Source organism: Thermobia domestica, chromosome 9 (assembly GCF_964235325.1).
Source record: "Thermobia domestica chromosome 9, izTheDome1.hap1.1, whole genome shotgun sequence".
In the NCBI taxonomy this organism is placed as follows: Eukaryota; Metazoa; Arthropoda; class Insecta; order Zygentoma; family Lepismatidae; genus Thermobia; species Thermobia domestica.
This window is the reverse complement of record NC_137462.1, coordinates 70,083,392-70,100,546: the sequence shown is the minus strand read 5'-3', so window position 1 is coordinate 70,100,546 and position 17,155 is coordinate 70,083,392. Positions and strand designations below refer to the sequence as shown.

The following is a 17,155-nucleotide window of genomic DNA, read 5'->3' as shown; positions in this document are numbered from 1 at the left end:
TGTTACATTGCTCCCGGTTTCGCAGCAAAATGTTTACTTTATCTGAGCTACGGGAAAGTAAAACAAAAGTGTGTTGCGAAAAAGATTTTTAAAAAGACACACACACACAAAAAAAAGTCACTGGCTATGAGAATCCCTTTCTTGAGAATTTGTGGACATAAGGCAATGTCATACAAGCATTGACGGATGGGTTTTCCCAGCGGGAACGTATCTTTTCCCCGAAAAATGATTATACTTATCAAGGAAAAAATATTCTGTTTCACAGATTTATATAGTATTGTCTCATAAGAGACTACAATTTCTGCTGTAAAAATATTAAAGAAATAATTCTTGTTTGTAAGGATATTTTCTATAAATAAATTCAATAAATAAAAATTATTTTTCGTTGCAATTTAAACATGTATCCAAGTATATACACCATACTTCATTTTAATTAAATGTTGAACTGAAAGTCTTTCTTTAGAATTGAATGAACTAAATAGAAGCGGGAACTTGAACCTATACAGCCAGTTAATATTAACTCTTATTCAAGCATACTTTTATAAAGAAATTATGGTGAATTACTTTCTGGTTTAAATCATTCACACCAAGTTACTTTCTGTTGTAAAGAATTTATATAGTTAAAATACGAATTTCCATAATATTGAGCTGCCTTAAAATATGCACTTGAAAACTGTTAGTTTTAGATGTATTCATTAGAAGCTGAATAACTACGATTAAAAGTAACGTACATTAACTTTCTGTTCATTAGTTTTTATTTTTATTAATATTAATTATCAAAGTTATATATGACTGCACTAGACAGTCACGAGATTTTTATTGAAGGCTATAAGTACCTCTTTGATATCAAACTGATATTACGTACACATACCACTGTTAACATGACATTATATTAGTACAAATTATTGTTGAAATTTAGCATCGATACTTTTCAGCACAAACTTGGATCCACACTTAAATATGAAATTTGAGCCACCGTTATCCTTTCTCAAATTTCAGTTCTTTTCCATCAGGAGTCGAAGCCAGGACCCCGTGTACCAGAGGTGCGTACTAGCCACTAAACAGCAGAAAGAGCTATTTCTGTTTATAGCGCTAATAAAATTGTTTCGAAATTTTATGTAATTAATTTTGGACATGTAGGATTTAAGAGTGAAAAAGAAATGAAATATTTTATGTTCCACGGTTATGCCGGCTAGGCTAAAGAAGACTGACGATAAGAAATTAATTAAATGGTGGAATGATCAAAGTGGGAGATCCCCGAGAAAACCCATGCACAAGTTGTTTGTCCACCACAAAACGTACTTGGAGCGAGCTGGGATTGAACCAATGACCCCATGCACCAAAGGTGGAAACTACCACTGAGCCACCGCGGCTAATACACTGTCTAAAATTTTGTCCCAAACATGTACGAAAAATTCCAGCAGAGTCCAGCGAGGCCATCCCCATGCGTCAGATTTAGCTGGGTACCGTATTTTACGGATAAGACGCACTTGTCTTCAAAAAAATTGCTTCCAAAATTCAGGTACGTCTTATACTCGAAATTAATATAAAAATGTAGTAAGGATTTGATTTTGGAACCTATATGGTGCCGCCAGTCTTACAAATGGCCATATATTCGATGCCGCGGGAAACATTAACATTGGATTCAACTGGCAGCAGCAGTGCACCGATGCGACAAACGAATTGAGGGGATTCACAAGCTTGCTAACACTGTCTCCCTCCTATATCCCACTAAAATGTTACGTTTTTTTTTTTTTTTTTTTTTTTTTTTTTTTTTTTTTTTTTTTTTTTTTAAGAAACTGCTTAAAAATTAAGGTGCGTCTTATAGTCTGTAAAATATGGTGTGTCTTACCTGGGTCCCATTTTTGCCAAAAATGTGTGAAAACAGGAGCCAAAGTGTACCAGAAGAACATTCTCAACAAGGTGGTGAAACCCCTTGGCACCACTATGTTCAAAAATAAGCCTTGGGTGTTCCAACAGAACTCAACACCACATATGAGCATAATCGCACGGGTAATTCACACGATTTCCAGCGCGGAACCAAAACAAAGTCACCAGAAAGTTTGTTCCAAATCAGTTTTTGAAGTAAGTTTATTGGGTCTATTACTCCAACTAGTGGTGTCCTTCAGCCGGTTCACTCGAACCGCTTGTTAAATTTCTCCCTTTCTCGAAACCAGTTGTTAAAACACAAAATAGAAGCTTCTTGAAGATCCAGATAAGAAATCATCTGTTCTGGGGAATTTGTCTTAGAATCGAAAATTCCGAAGTAAAATACGTACAGACTGACTTTTCCCCTGCATAAATAAGCAGTTTTTAAGTGCCGAGAAATGCTGGTCAAGTCTTGTTTTCCCTGCATTTGCAACCTAGATGTTATTAGCGCGAAATATTTTACCTACTAAGTTGTAAGGCAAGGCTGTTAGAAAGAAACTGAATATATACATGGTAATCAGAGTTTGCCCAAGTGGGCCCAGCCCGAAAAAACCCACCGGGTTTTTTCGGGTTGGACCCACCTGAAAAAACCCACCTGGGTTTTTGAGCTTTTTGTTAATATATTATTGCTACAACTAAGTTGATCACATTGAAAGTGATTTTTATAAAATTTTGGACTTTCCTCGGGCGAATTAAATGTTTCACGTTAAGGTATACAACAACATTCTACATAAGACCTTAATAAAGTTCTGAATGCACTGAATAAATGAAAAAAAAAAACCTTACCTTAGCTTGAGATAATTATATAACAAATTAATGTATGGATTATGCTTAGAGCCTATTTGAAAAAAAATGCAATTTTATATTGTAGAAAATACTTTACGTAAATAGTGTGCTCGCCGACTCGGCTATGCCGAGGGACGTTATCCCTCGTAGGGGAGACCGGGACACATTGTCACAATTTTCACGTTTTATTTTCTTGTGATGCTCATGTAGGGCCGAAAATTACAATTTTTAGTATACACACACACTTTGTTATCTTGTGCATAACATATATTTCTCTGTCCAATGTAACTCGCTCTGAACTGGACTTATGTACTATGTTTTATGATCAATACAATTGTGACAATGTACCCCATATTCGGGGTAAGTTGTCACAATATATGGGGCAAATTGTCACATGTTATTCTTGTGGCACTTTCCTGAAATTGGTAGATATTGCAAAAAGATTATAAATGTTACCAGCATTAAATACTTAGCGTCTGAAAGAGAATCAAAATATATTTAAATGAAAGGGGAAACTATATTAGTTAAATAGGAAAGAAAGTAGGGGGACCTGTAGCTTATATTTTCTCAACCTAAGAGATTTATTGTTACATCAAGCTTTGTAGGAAAACCAAAACTGCCATGAAAACAGAACTAACTCATAGCTAAGGAATCAAAACTACAAACTGAAAGGTCATAACAAAATGACGAAATTATCAAATCATAGCCTACATCTCCAATAGGCCGACACAAAATTAGCCAATTGCATTTAAGTTGTTTCTGATTGTAGTTTATGAATTGTATAGAATTCCTCTGATAGGACTAACTGTATAGCTAGAAGAGGAGTAAATATTATTACGAAGTTTAGTTGCGTTTTATTAGTACGTACCGCAAACTAGTTCGAAAATGTTTATCCTTTTGCTTCTACAAAGTACCATACCTGAAGATCATCGTCAGAGTCACAGTCAATACACAAGTAAAACAAGTTCTGCTTCCCTCAGTTTTCGTAGGCCGATTCCGTACATCGAATGCACTGAATCCACTTCTCGCTACATGTACTCGTACTGTATGGATCGCCATAAACTAAACACAGTGTATCGTCGTCCTCTGAGGAAGAATCGTAATCTTCTTTGGACCTTCGTTGACATTGTTTATAGGTGCAAAACTATTTGCTTGAGGAGTTCTTATAGCAAGATCACCATGTCTTTTCAGAAATACCGGATACCAGTCTGGGCCAGCAATGGCCTTTTCATTCCATGACTCTGGGCATTTCAATCCTAGCGCTTTTGCATAGTTGTAAGCCAAATCGCGAACCTCTTTTGTAGTGAGTCCAAATTATATATGCGAAGCTTGTTTTGGTATGATACTAGTAATTCTTCCTAGTATTAGTATTACGAAGAGTAACCTAATGTAAATAAGCATTGGCCGAACTGTAGTTCGCCATATGTAACACGTGCACAAAATCTTGCCAATGTTCTGTTGTGGACATGAAATTCTTTAGCAGCTTTAGGCCTACGTATTGATATGGCGTTGTTATTTCTTTTCATAGCTCTTGCTGCAACCAGTAGATCTTCCACTGGTGGTGCTTTCCTCTCTGTCTTTCTTTTATATATTCTCACTGTCTGCGAAACCGAGATAATCCTGTCGTTTGTATTATACATAACACACAGTGGGACACATTGTCACAGTGACAACATGCTCCGTCTTATTTGTGACAACTTGCCCCACGCGTCGCCATTACTCTTTTTATAAAATATCTATACCAAACGACAAGATTAGGCGGATTCAAAGTAGCACATTATGAAGATCTATTTGTAGCCTACATAACACACACAAAAATATTTGCTTCTACCGCTTTCACGAACACACAAAACAGCAATTTCAGGACTCGGAAAATTTACATTCCGGCACTGAAAATAGACAAAGTTCAACTTACGCAGCACCATTGTTCCCGCGCATCTCCAAACGAGTACAGTTAGTAGTGACATATAGTAAGTAAACAAGAAAACAGCACCGGCGCGCTGATGTTTTCCCTTTTTTCAGAATTGCTACTGTGACAACGTTCCCCGGTCTCCCCTACGTTTGACGTGTTTAAAGCCATATGTGCCGGTACTACAAGTAAATATGTAGTGCATTAGTAAAACTATTAGTATTATTTCTTACCTTTGATGGTAGCACAAGTATTCTTCAGTAAAATTTAGTTTTCCATCAATAACAGTTTAGTTCAGTTATTTGTTGGTATTCTTCAAATAAGCATTCTTTAGAATCAACACCAACAACAGCTTAAAAATTCTTGTCAAATTTAAGAAGCTTAATGCTCAGAGTTCCGAAAACTACGTAACACTTACAACTTCAAGTGCTGAATTCAAACTTCCGTACTAGTGGAAGTTTCGATGTACAGTAAAGAAATCTGCATTTTCGAGGGGGGGGGGGGGATCGTGAAAGAAATGCTCGGGAAATTCCCGCAATTGAACGCACAAAGCATCGGAACTGAATACTTCAACAATAAAACTATTTATTTTGCGCTGGAAGATATTTAATTTCATTTAAGACATTTTGAAACATTTACTTTATAAAATACTAGCAGCGTTCACCCCGCTTCGCTGCGGTCACCCTGGAACGCAATAAACTTTGTTACTTAGATAATTTTTACTTTTTCGCTTTCAAGTGATATGATAAAAACCATAGAAGAATGTTAACATTATATCGCCTGTCATTTATGTTAACCCGCCGAGTGACACGGTCATGTGGGTTGCATATAAATACGGTTAGATTTAGCTATGATGAGCTAACAAAGGATTTGTACGTTATGGACACTTGAATGGTCAATTATCTCAAGACACTGGTAATTAAAAATTAAAGTGATATGATAAAAACCATCTAGGGTCCAAATCCTAATAACCCCCCAAAAATAAAAGAAATTGGTTCAGCCGTATTAGCGTGATGAGGTAACAAAGGATTTGTGAGTTCTCTTTTATATATATAGATGAATTACATCTTTGTTAATTGTTTTAAATTAATTTTCTGGAAAGAAACGTCTTGCAACAAATGCTCGGGAATTTCACCTAATTGAACGCACAAAATATCGAAAGTGACCTTCAAATGAAACAATTTATTTTACGCTGTTAAAGTAATATATTTGATGTTCATATTTGGCAAACGTCACTGAGGCTTCTGAGATGATTCGATCTACTGTTCGTTCGTCTGCCTGTACCAGACATACTACAGGGTACCACCTTCGATGTTTTAAGTTTAAATTTTCAGGGCACAAGCACGAGACACATTAAATTTCCACTTTAGATTTTGGCGGCATACCAATGTAAAATTTCAAAATGGCGGCAATTCTTTTCTCAAAATAGCGGATATCCACGCTACAAAGTGCAATTTTTGGTCTTTTAAATTGACATGTTCAGAGTAGAAGCACGAGACACTCTAAATTAGCTGTAAATACTTTGGCAGCGATCCAGCGTAAAATTTCAAAATGGCGGCCGTTTTATCGAAACTGCAGTGAATAGAAACTTGTTGCAAGTTGTGACAATGATAATCTTGAAATATAAATCACATTTTAACACTTTTACCCCAAAGACATTGAAATATTTCGAAAAAACCCAATTAAACCCGAAAAAACCCGAAAAAACCCACATGGGCCCAGGTGGGTTGGGCTTTTTCAAAAAAACCCGGGTTTTATCAAACCCTGATGGTAATGTACTACAATATAGGTTCTCTTCATATTTACGCCTAACCTAATAGTTCTTTATACACTTAAAATGTTTGGGGGGGGGGGAAGCACTTTATAATGTGTCTGGTGACGAGCATTTCCAGGTTTTATCTTTTCTATACCATAAAAGGAGTTAGACTCAGTGTCTGAACACGTGAGTAAATAGTAGTTACCGGGAACTCTTGGTCAAGAGGCTGTGAAATTAATACAATTAAATGACACCATCACTAAGTTAGAACTATTAATTTAAGTTTATGTCTCATTACAATGTTTATATTGGCATCCAGTGTTATTAGCCTGTCTGTCCAAGATTTTGCTATTCTGATCCCACAGTAGTATCAATTTCTCTGTTTTGTTGCCTAAGAAGCTCTTGTTATTACAAACTACCCTCTTTCGAAACTATGTGATATGAATGTCAAAGAGATTGCATTTTCTCCACTACGTATCTCCGTACTATGCATCTCTAACTCCCCCTCCTAAAAGAAGTCCTGCATGAACATTCGGCCAATAATGCTCCACGCCCATCCTATGTAGCAACATTAAGCTAAGTGCCACTTCATTCCCAACAAATCCACAACAGCAGCCGAGGCCATCACTGAGCACTCTTCACACTAGATTGCAAATTTGATTTGTAAATTTATTTCCTGAGGACGCAATACATACATTGTATGTTAGCAGAAATCCAACAATCCGAACAGTGAGAAAAATGATCCGGGGCCAGACTTATATAATACCCTGTATTGTAAAGTGTAGTTTATTATTGTTGTAGGTTATGGTAATATAAATTTTAAAAATTAGATTGTTGAACATTTTATTGCATAAAAGTGTACAGTTAGAACTATGTATTCTTTCTTCTTTCTTTCAGAGTTGCAGATCAACTAATAGATGAAATCGTACAAGACGTAACCAGGGAAGTGGATAATAACACAATTGTAAAAAAATTATATGATCTTGAGTTTAAATAACACAAATGTCCAAATACATGTTCCTTGTTTTCATTTAACGTTTCAAACTGCACCTACACTTCTGCAAGCTTCGACTCATTACATACATAACGCGTAGAACAAATTGAATACTTTCTTAATACTCTACCGAAAATAGAGTCATTAACGTAATTAAAATCCTTTATGACGAGTTTGCTCCACTAAAACTTCAATTTAAAAATCCTTGATTGGACAACCGTAACAATTCCGTCTTTATTCATAGTTTATTCCAAACGCTGCAGATAATGCTGCTTTGGCTGCCTCCTTTTTGGCTTCTTTCTTGTTCTTTCCTAGAAAACAAAGTTATATTTAGTACAAAAGTCATTCTTGTAATGAAGTTTCGTATAATTCACCTGGAAAACAAGTTATATTTAGTACAAAAGTTAATCCTGTAATGAAGTTTCTTATAAACCACAATCCCCTTCGAATCTAGCATTCTCCTTTGATATAAATTGAGATTGAATTTCGCCAAACCTCGAAGTATAAATAAAATATACAATTACCGTACCATAACCTTTATTGATTACGACTATATAATTAGCAAAATTAACGGTATAATGTACTCGCACTCAAAAAGTAACACTGAAACAAAACTATAGTGACGTAATTACAACAGAAAATTGAGCCCGCAGACGTCCCTCGAAGAAAATCACGAACAGTGCGATGTCAACAGCCTGTGGTTTCTCTGAACTGCATGACAATTACGGCGACTGGTGTTACGAGAGCATCAATATGTTGCATTAACGAAACGTCTGAGTAGGGGACATTGAACAATGTGCTCGAGGGCATCCCATGCATACACACTACAATTTACGTGGACGAGTACCATATGGTGAGTTTGAAGTGATGGAAGTAAACTTGAAAATCTCGAACATTCGTTTCTTTCAGCTTCGGAGCACTACTCACAGGGATTTAAATCATAAGCAGGGTCCGCCACACTATCTGCCCGAAGTCCATCTCCACTTTACACCATGACCATCTCTCCCCAATAGACGAAGGGGAAGTAGAAAGTTAACTTATTAGGGCTAAATACCAATTCACAGTGGCATATTCCGTTGTTAAAATGAATCAACAATCTAAAAATCACGCTACATTCTGCTCCTCCAATCCGGACGTAAGACTACTTTGCGTGTCATGGAAAATGAATCCTGCTGGAATTTAAATGTACTTGTTGCGTCATGTTTGAAATACATTTAGCACCATCAAAATTGTTCTAAGCATTAGCAGCCAGCAAAATACGTACTTTGTTTTCATTCCTGCGATTCCACCGGCGGGTGTACACTACGTTAAAATTTTACCAACCGATCCCATATTTGTCAATCTCTCATCATTCCTAAATTTTAAGCACAAAGAAATATTCGTGTAAAGCCGTAATATATAAAATACCTCCATTAGCGTTACCAAGCACTGACAATGGCACTTAAATATATTTTAGATATTTCCAACCATTTGAAATTCTGGCAAGAAAATTAGTACAAAGCAACGATAGTGTCCAGTAGGAAGTGAATGAGAAAAAATTACACCACCTTGGTTGTAGAATTTGAAGCAGTTTTGGCACTTGCTTTGAAATTTCCTCCAAAGTCGCTGTAGAAGTATTTTGGGCGTCTGGAATGGTGCCGAAACTCCTTTATTTCAACGCCAATTTCAGTTTTGGAAACTAGAAGTAGCATGGAACCCATCTGTAGAGTACGGAGGTGATAGAGCTAAACTATCCCTTTCTTAGGCACGACTAACTTACAGTCCTGTTCTTGTGCACAGATGCACTGTCGTATAGACCACAAGCCTTCCTGCTATTCAGGTCAAAATCTACCAATCCTTGCCAATCAACGTTGCAATACACTCACATAATATTCTGCGTTAAGTGTGACCTGGAAATAATTTCTTTGGAATCGAAAAAACTGAACAGTTTGATTCTGTTCTTTTGAATGCATTTTTTTTCTTCCGGTTTCGGAGAGCCTCTATCCCTTCCACTCCGAGCTTTCATGCTTTGTTTGTCCTGGACAGTTCTCACTGCTCTCCCGATCATGAAATCTTGCTTATAACAAGTTATTGAGAGTCAATGCTTTACTACCGTTAAATCATTTGAAACAATCTAATGTTGGTACGTTGCTCCATTACTCCCTTTCCGACTAACGTTCTGCAGGTTTTGCAAGATCCATACACATCGACTGTCGCTACTAGCATTTTGAAACTGGCGGAAGACAGTCGAAATGGGTAGCTACGTAGTACATATTGAGCTAGTTATTCCTTGGTAAACAGATCAGTCACCTTTCCCACTATACAGACAATGAAAACGTAAGTTCATACCTAATTTTATGATAAATTTAATCCGTGTGTGAAGTGTTGCAGATATATCGCAATCTAGGATGTGTCCTGCCAGAGTACTTAATTGGAACAAAATTATGTTTTAATCTCAACTGCTCACATCTATTTCCTTCCTTCCCCTGTCACCATTAAAGAAAAAGATACAAAGTAACGCTAATTCTTAATAGTTAACAATAGTACTAATTTCGTATCATGAACGTGCTTTATTGTTTAAGATCAAGTCCGTACTAAATGTAAATAAGTTTGTAATTATCAAACAAGCAATTGCTCTTTTAATTTTATTAACTAAGCAATATGATTTTAGTATAAACTACAGTTATCTTTTGAATGGTTTAATCTTTAACAATTCTTTCCCGCCACCCACACGAAGCATATTGCCAATAAGACGCCTTAACCATTTTAGATCTGACCATTTTTATATAATCACAAGTTATTTGGGCGAACTTTAATATAAACAATTATATGAGGGGCGTACAATAAGTAATCTACCTAGTGAGGAGAGGCAGAGCATAACACCTGACACGTACACCAAGGCCATTGCGGGAAACCCAGTTGCGCAATTTGGGGTCAGTCGGAGTAACGAAGTGGCCGTGAGCAGTGTATGTTACGCCGCGAAAAGGAATCTTTTGAAGTTGGAGCACCGCTCGGTCATTAAGTTTCTCACTAAAGGGAAGGGACGAAAGAAATCCACGAGCAACTGGTGAAAGTGCACAGAAATGCAGCACCATCAGAACATTTTTCGTCGGACAACGAGGTCCTACAGACTATTTCCCAGTAGTTTGCACGCCATGACAGACTTTTTTCTCTGGGACTTCTTCGCTGCTCACAAAGTGGCGATGGTGCATAGATCTAAATGCAGACTACACCGAAAAACAAGTGATGACCAGGTAAGCTTATCTGCATTCCTTCCTGTCTAGGTAGATAACTTCTAATCACGATTTCAACATAACGTACACCGAAGTAAAGGCTTCGGGGAGCAATATGAATAATGCCTACAATGTTAATAATTGTACCGTGTCCTGCGAAAACGAACTAAGCGCCACTTTCTTACTTTTAAGAAAATCACGTATAAAGGTTGATGTCCAGCATTAATGTAGCCGTAATCAAAAGTGAAATTATGTTTCTTTTTTTTGGAAAGGTGTTGGTTTTCCTGTCTTTTCGATTGTGCAAAACGTTCTAATGCTTATCAGGAACCAATCGTCGCATTTACGTGGATTTTCAAAGTTTGGTGCTTAGTTCATTTTTGCATAACACGGTACAATTGTACCCTGAGTGATTTTTTCAGAGGCTAGAAACTAGGGTTGGAAAAAAAAAATTGAAAAAAAAAATTTGGGTTTAAACTTTTTTAAATAATAATTTGCTCTATATATTTATATCATATGGACAGAAAAAAGTGTTTCACCTTGGTGTTATGCAACAACCGGGTTATGCTGAAAGGAGTCTCATAAGCTTAAAGCGGAGTCCAAACAGTTTCTCGACTTACATCCGAAACAAACTGTCCTCCATTTGAACTAGAAACCGGGACTAATTGGCCACAAATGCGATACGTCTGCCGCTTCACACTCAAAGGATTCCTGATACGTTGTATTGATCTTTACATACTTATAATTGTCTAATTGTCAAGAATCATTTGAGAAGGACAAAGATAAACAGTTGCACAAGTGAAACCATTATACATAATTACAAATGGACAATTTCAAAATACTTCAGAGTATAGAAGAACTAATTAAGTCCAAGTTAGTTCACTACGACTTCTGTTAGTCCAAGTTAAAGAAATTCGAAGACAATTTGCATATCAGTAAAAAAAGTGAATAAAGGTAAGAATTATTTGAGTCTACTTTGGCTCTGACCCATTTATACATACATATCAAAGAGACTTCTGATTTCAGTACATGACCCCCCCCACACACACACACACACACAAAAAAAAAAAGTACGGCATTTTGATGAATTTTATCAATAGTAAACATTATTAAAACTAAATATTTAAAATTTTTCTTTGATTGCAATTGCATAACAATAATAAACTATAAAAATCTCAAAAGTATTCATAAACTATAAAAAAATCAAGAACATTCAAACATATATAAAGTTGCGTTTATAGTACAATCTGAGTAATGAATGGGGAGTTTAGGTCTGAATATAATACGAATAATATGCGGAAGTGACACGTGATAACCCACAAATGTGTGTTCAAGGTTTTACGAACATTTTTCGTTTCTTGGTTTATTTTACTTTTGAAAATAAATAAATAAAAGCTTGTTTAAACCAGCCAACCCTGCTAGAAACTCTTAACTGATTATAGAATTAAACTGGCTTAAGCAACGAAGCCTAATCACTCCACTCATGTTCTAGCTTCCAACATTCAATTTGAGCTTTATTGCATACACAAAATTACTGTTGCACTACGTCTTAACGCATTAATTACTTCTTACTAATTTTACGAAATACCTAAAGTGAATTTAGTACAGTGCACAACTGACAAATATGCCCTTATGAAATTACTTAATCTGTCCGACGATTGTGATACATGTTTGTACTTTTCCAACAGAATGCTTTGACTTTCTTCAAATGCACGATTCTTATGAACATTTTAAAGTTTGGATTCATCCTAATTTCCGCTGAAAGCAAAGGGAAACTTGAAATAAAAATCATATGAAATGAAAAAAAAAAAAAAAAAAAAAAAAAAGATTTATGCAAGTACCACCGTTGTTTCCTTCTAATATATATTTTACAACTGAAGTGTCTCAACATTTTTCACAACTGAGTTATTTTGTCTGCAACTGGCTATCTTAATTGGTTTTCAAACATTTCTTTGGATACTAGCAAGTGAGACAACCCAACAGTCTGTTTGGTTACCTAACCCTTTATAAAGTATTTGAAAGTTATATATCTTGTGTGTTTTATGGACTGCCCTAAAACTGACAAGAAAAGTATCTACGAAATAATTTCTCAGCTGAGAAAAGTTTCGGGTATGACCGTTTATCTATAAAATCTACAAACCTACTTATGTTACACTAGCAATAGATTAGAAATAGGAAACTATTAGTGTTTTCAGCACACTCGAATTCTAACGATCTCAAAATGCTATGCATATAAATATTGATAATTATATGAAAAATATGGGTAAGTCATAAAACGTTACCTACTAACTGAAATTTCAGTTTATGCATAGACTGTACACTATATTGTTTCTAACACTTAGACCTTTTACTGAAACACGTTTGTTAAACTTACCCTAATAGCTCTACAAAATATTCGTTGGAACGAGATAGCCCACCATGGATTCCTTTCCTGTCGAGTGACAGACTTTCTTTGATTCTTAAATTTTTTCGAACACTTGCCTTTTCGTGTTATGATGGGGAAAGGAAGGTAGAACGTAATGGTATTACTTCATTAAACCACGAAGTCCAGAATTGTAGCAGACAAGAAGAAAAAAAAGTCTTTGTACCTCTGATCAGAATATTTATCGAAAACTTATCTGTGTAGGTCTGTTTTAATGAGTAAAGAGTACTGCCGAATTGAATGTGGTAATAAGACAACAGGAATATGGCACAAAAACATATGTATGGATTTACAAAGGGCCGCATCATCTGTCACTTGGAACGAGGTAACACCAGCAGTAGCGCGAGCTATCAAATATGTCACGAAGCGTCATCCTCAGGTTGTAGAAATTTTATCAGGCACACCGAAAGTCAGTTCGTATGGCCCATAGAGGTAAGACATGTGTGGCAACTTCACAATAGGGCCGATAGCTAACTGCGCGTCGCAAGCGGACTACCTCCAAGACGGGCAGCGGAGCTTGCAACCGCCTTAGTGTTAGAGATGAGTGTCGCGCCGAACTGTATCGGAAACCGGGCGACACTTCTGTATGTCCAACCGCGATTCCATTGACTCCAGAGCACAAAAGAGCCCTTCCACAGTGATAACATCGCTGGTTGACCACCTATACTCTTCACGAATGAATATAGACACTACTCAGAGACCCATCGCACAATTCTCGAACGCCAAAGGACAGACAAGACTCATCTTATTAATATTGTGGAAAGAGATCGCTATGCTGGAGTGGGAACTGCCCTGCGCAAGCATTATGGTGGTCGTACACATCTAAACATCTTTGATGTAGAAGCTACCATTGCCCAAAGGTACAGGGGATGAATGTCGCATGACTGTGCAGCTTATCAGAGGTGCAATCGCCCACCTGTTTTTTTGCTCATGGATCAAACTGCCCGTTCTCATCGTACCAATCTGGTGAAGACACCCAATGCATCGAGTGACCAGCGTGATCCAACCTAAACCCGATTGAATATACTTGGGGCACACTAGGAAAATCTGTTGAGGAGCCCGACAGTCATACCTAGAATTACACGGGAAACTGCACTGCTCTTCGAGAGAGGAACTAGCTGTCCCAAGGGCTCTACAACGTGATCTTCAGCATAGTGTCGTAACAGACGTGTGGCTATTCGGGGTGACTATACCCAACATTAACTTTTATCCCGTGCCTGTTTTTCTTGTCTGCGAGTTCTGGTCTTTTGTAGCCTACTCCTACCATGGATCTTGCATATGTTGTCTGTTCCGTGTAGAGAGTATGTATGGTGCGTTCTCTTACGATTTACTTTAGGTTTTCGTGCCGCGTGTTTTCGATCATTATGCTTAAGTTCTGGACATCAGTGTGCTTCTTATTGTCTAGTGTAGTGATTTCAAACCTCAACATTTGCTGGTTCAGGAGGGAAAAAAATCCACATTTATTGTTTGAATTTACTTACGTTGAAATTAAACATAAGTTGAAAAAAAATTTAAAACCTGGCCAAATACGGATCGGATGTAATCTACATATTAACCTTTAATACAGCGTGTACTAGTTCAATGTATGCATAGCTCTTTGTGCATATGAAGTTCATATGTACGATAGATATTTGAAGTGATTTACTAAACTTGTGCCTACTTACCTACTCCTTTATAAACTTCATTATTCACAATTACGGACATTGTAAATTGTACATTTGGCGGTGTTCCCTCAACTCCAACTTCATTAAATTGTACTCCTGGCCTCATTTGATTTAAGAGCATTACAGGATGCCTTTGTGTTGGATTATCTGGAACTTTCTTCATTGGTGATGGTCCTTTCGGCTGAAAAAATTGGAAACAGTTTCTAAATATAAACAGATGGTACAATTACAAGAGGTCAACTTACGAAATAAAGGGTAACGTCGTACAATTGTCAGTTTAAGATTTGGCGTGCCAAAATCCAAAAAAAAAAAAATATTTCACGCTAAACAAACTAACTGGGAAAAAGTTTACAAACTAACAATGCTATGGGGCGGAGGGAATGTCTACTACCAATCAATAGCCCGTTCCGAGCAGATGAAAAGTTGGAACCAATGCTCATTTCTAATCAGATATCTGACGAGTTCTATTGCCTGAGCACACGCATTAGAACTACTAATTTTGAATCTATTCTAAATAGAGTGTCTTATTTAATAGACAGAGTATTGTTATTGATGCGTATTGTTAATAACTTCATTATTTTTCTAAGTATATATCGGCGTTTCATTTGTGATGAATTAAATCTCCAATAACCTAAAATCAATAAATTTAGGAGCCTTTATTCTACACTAGTGATCCAGAAATACACAAATTTTATTTGTATGTTATACTGTACCTATTGAAGTGTTTACCAGACACTTGCATGGCAACATACAGGTTAGATTCAGCAAGGGAGGGGTATAGATTACATGACAACGCAGATGTTCGCTGCTTGTACATAAAGATTACTTTATTTACTAATTATGCCTTGTATAACAACTTCGCTTCAAGACGTTTGACATTTAGAATATCGACGAGACACCTGAAACTATAACCTGTAGCATTCACTACAAAAGCATGTGAGCATGACTGTCGAAATATTCCAAAAGTTGTTTTGTAACTGTTCAATTGTATGTCATTATCTCGGGTACTACATGCCTCGGAGCTTATACGGAGAAATATACTAATTGTCGACGGAATACTATTAAATAATTGTGTTATCAATAGGAGTAATGTCCGAATAAACCCAAACAGCCCAGCAAGGACTCAACATTTTTGGGAGCATCACTAGTGTTGAGGAAAAAAAAAAAAAATCACAGCAACGTGAGTGAAACTTTGCCCAATGGTACTAGTGATGAAAGAAGTCACTTGGAATAGAGATAATGTATATTTCCTTCATGTTTGTAGTTACACAGCTCAGTATACACTTTACTAGCGATGAAAACTGATCATTGAGCGTCGGAGGTTACGAAGAAATGCACATTCTATTCCAATTATCGCCATACACGCCGTTAACTCTTAAAACTAACATTCTCGAAGTACATGGGTCATTAGGGAAGCAAGCCAGGAAAGAAAAACAGACAAATCTAAACTGCCAGTGTATTCGGTTGTGGGGATAGTTTGCGTGATCCTATACTGTGTTAACACGAATTCAGTTATTTATGCACTGACATTTTTACAAAATATATATTCTACTGAAGTGTGGTCTCGCCATACCACTACATATGTTTGCCACAGATTGGATCAAGTTTTCATGCTATTATCTGGGACGTTGCAACATGCCCACTCAGAGCCATTTTTAACTTGCATAGTTACAGGTCTAGCAGTAATATGCCTTCTGTATCTCAGGTGTTCAATAGGATTTCAGGTGTCTACTAAAATTCCAAAATTAAATTCCGTGACCTGTTCTTTACCAATCCATAAAATTTAGTAACATTCAAAAACTAATAACTAGGCATCTATATTCTTCAGCACTTATCTACTTTCAAAGGCTGTTCCCTGGAGCAATAAACACTGTCTTCTCACAATTGAATAAACTGGTTAGATGAATAGGTGGTTTCGGCGAAGCGATGCGATTTGCATTGCCACTGCTCAATTATGCCAGCTGAAGTACATTTTCAAGAGCGAATTTGAATGAATTAGGCCAAATTTTCATGCCTGCGAAGCGTGCTTTGCTTGCGATTTGGTAGCGTCTAAAGCCGACAATTGACATTTTTGGCGATGAATTTTGAAGTTTTATACAATAAAATTTTCCAGTCTTTACTTATATTTAGATAATAAATAAATAAAAATCGTGATCATAAAACTAAATTTCATGACTTATATGAGTTTTCTGATTTCATGACTCGTGACCGACAGACACCCTGGATTTACATACACTGTCTAGAGAACTCTGCATACCATCCGTTCAATACGCTCTGCCCGCAACATCACATCTAACACACGTAATTGTTGAAATCTGGCATTATCGAGTAATATGAACAACGTGAGGACTGCGGACCCCATCACTGTATCGCTGAGCTGTGAGAATCTAGTTTGAGATCTGCAAGGCTGTGATAATGTCCGGTGTGTCTCTGCTTTCACCATTATTTCACGACTTCCATATGGTGATACCTTCTGCACATGAGGT

At 36.7% G+C, this 17,155-nt stretch overlaps 1 protein-coding gene across 1 annotated transcript in view; it reads right to left on the bottom strand.

Moving 5' to 3' along the window:
* Nucleotides 1-7,206: 7,206 nt before the first annotated feature.
* Nucleotides 7,207-17,155, bottom strand: part of LOC145694725 (double-stranded RNA-specific editase 1-like) — a 31,484-nt gene continuing 21,535 nt past the window's right edge. Inside the window, exons 6-7 of the mRNA XM_081771277.1 lie at nt 14,670-14,850; nt 7,207-7,685 (exon numbers count right to left, since the gene is read on the bottom strand). Coding sequence (XP_081627403.1) covers nt 7,609-7,685; nt 14,670-14,850 — 258 coding nt within the window. The 3' untranslated portion in view covers nt 7,207-7,608. The remainder of the gene's footprint in view (nt 7,686-14,669; nt 14,851-17,155) is intronic.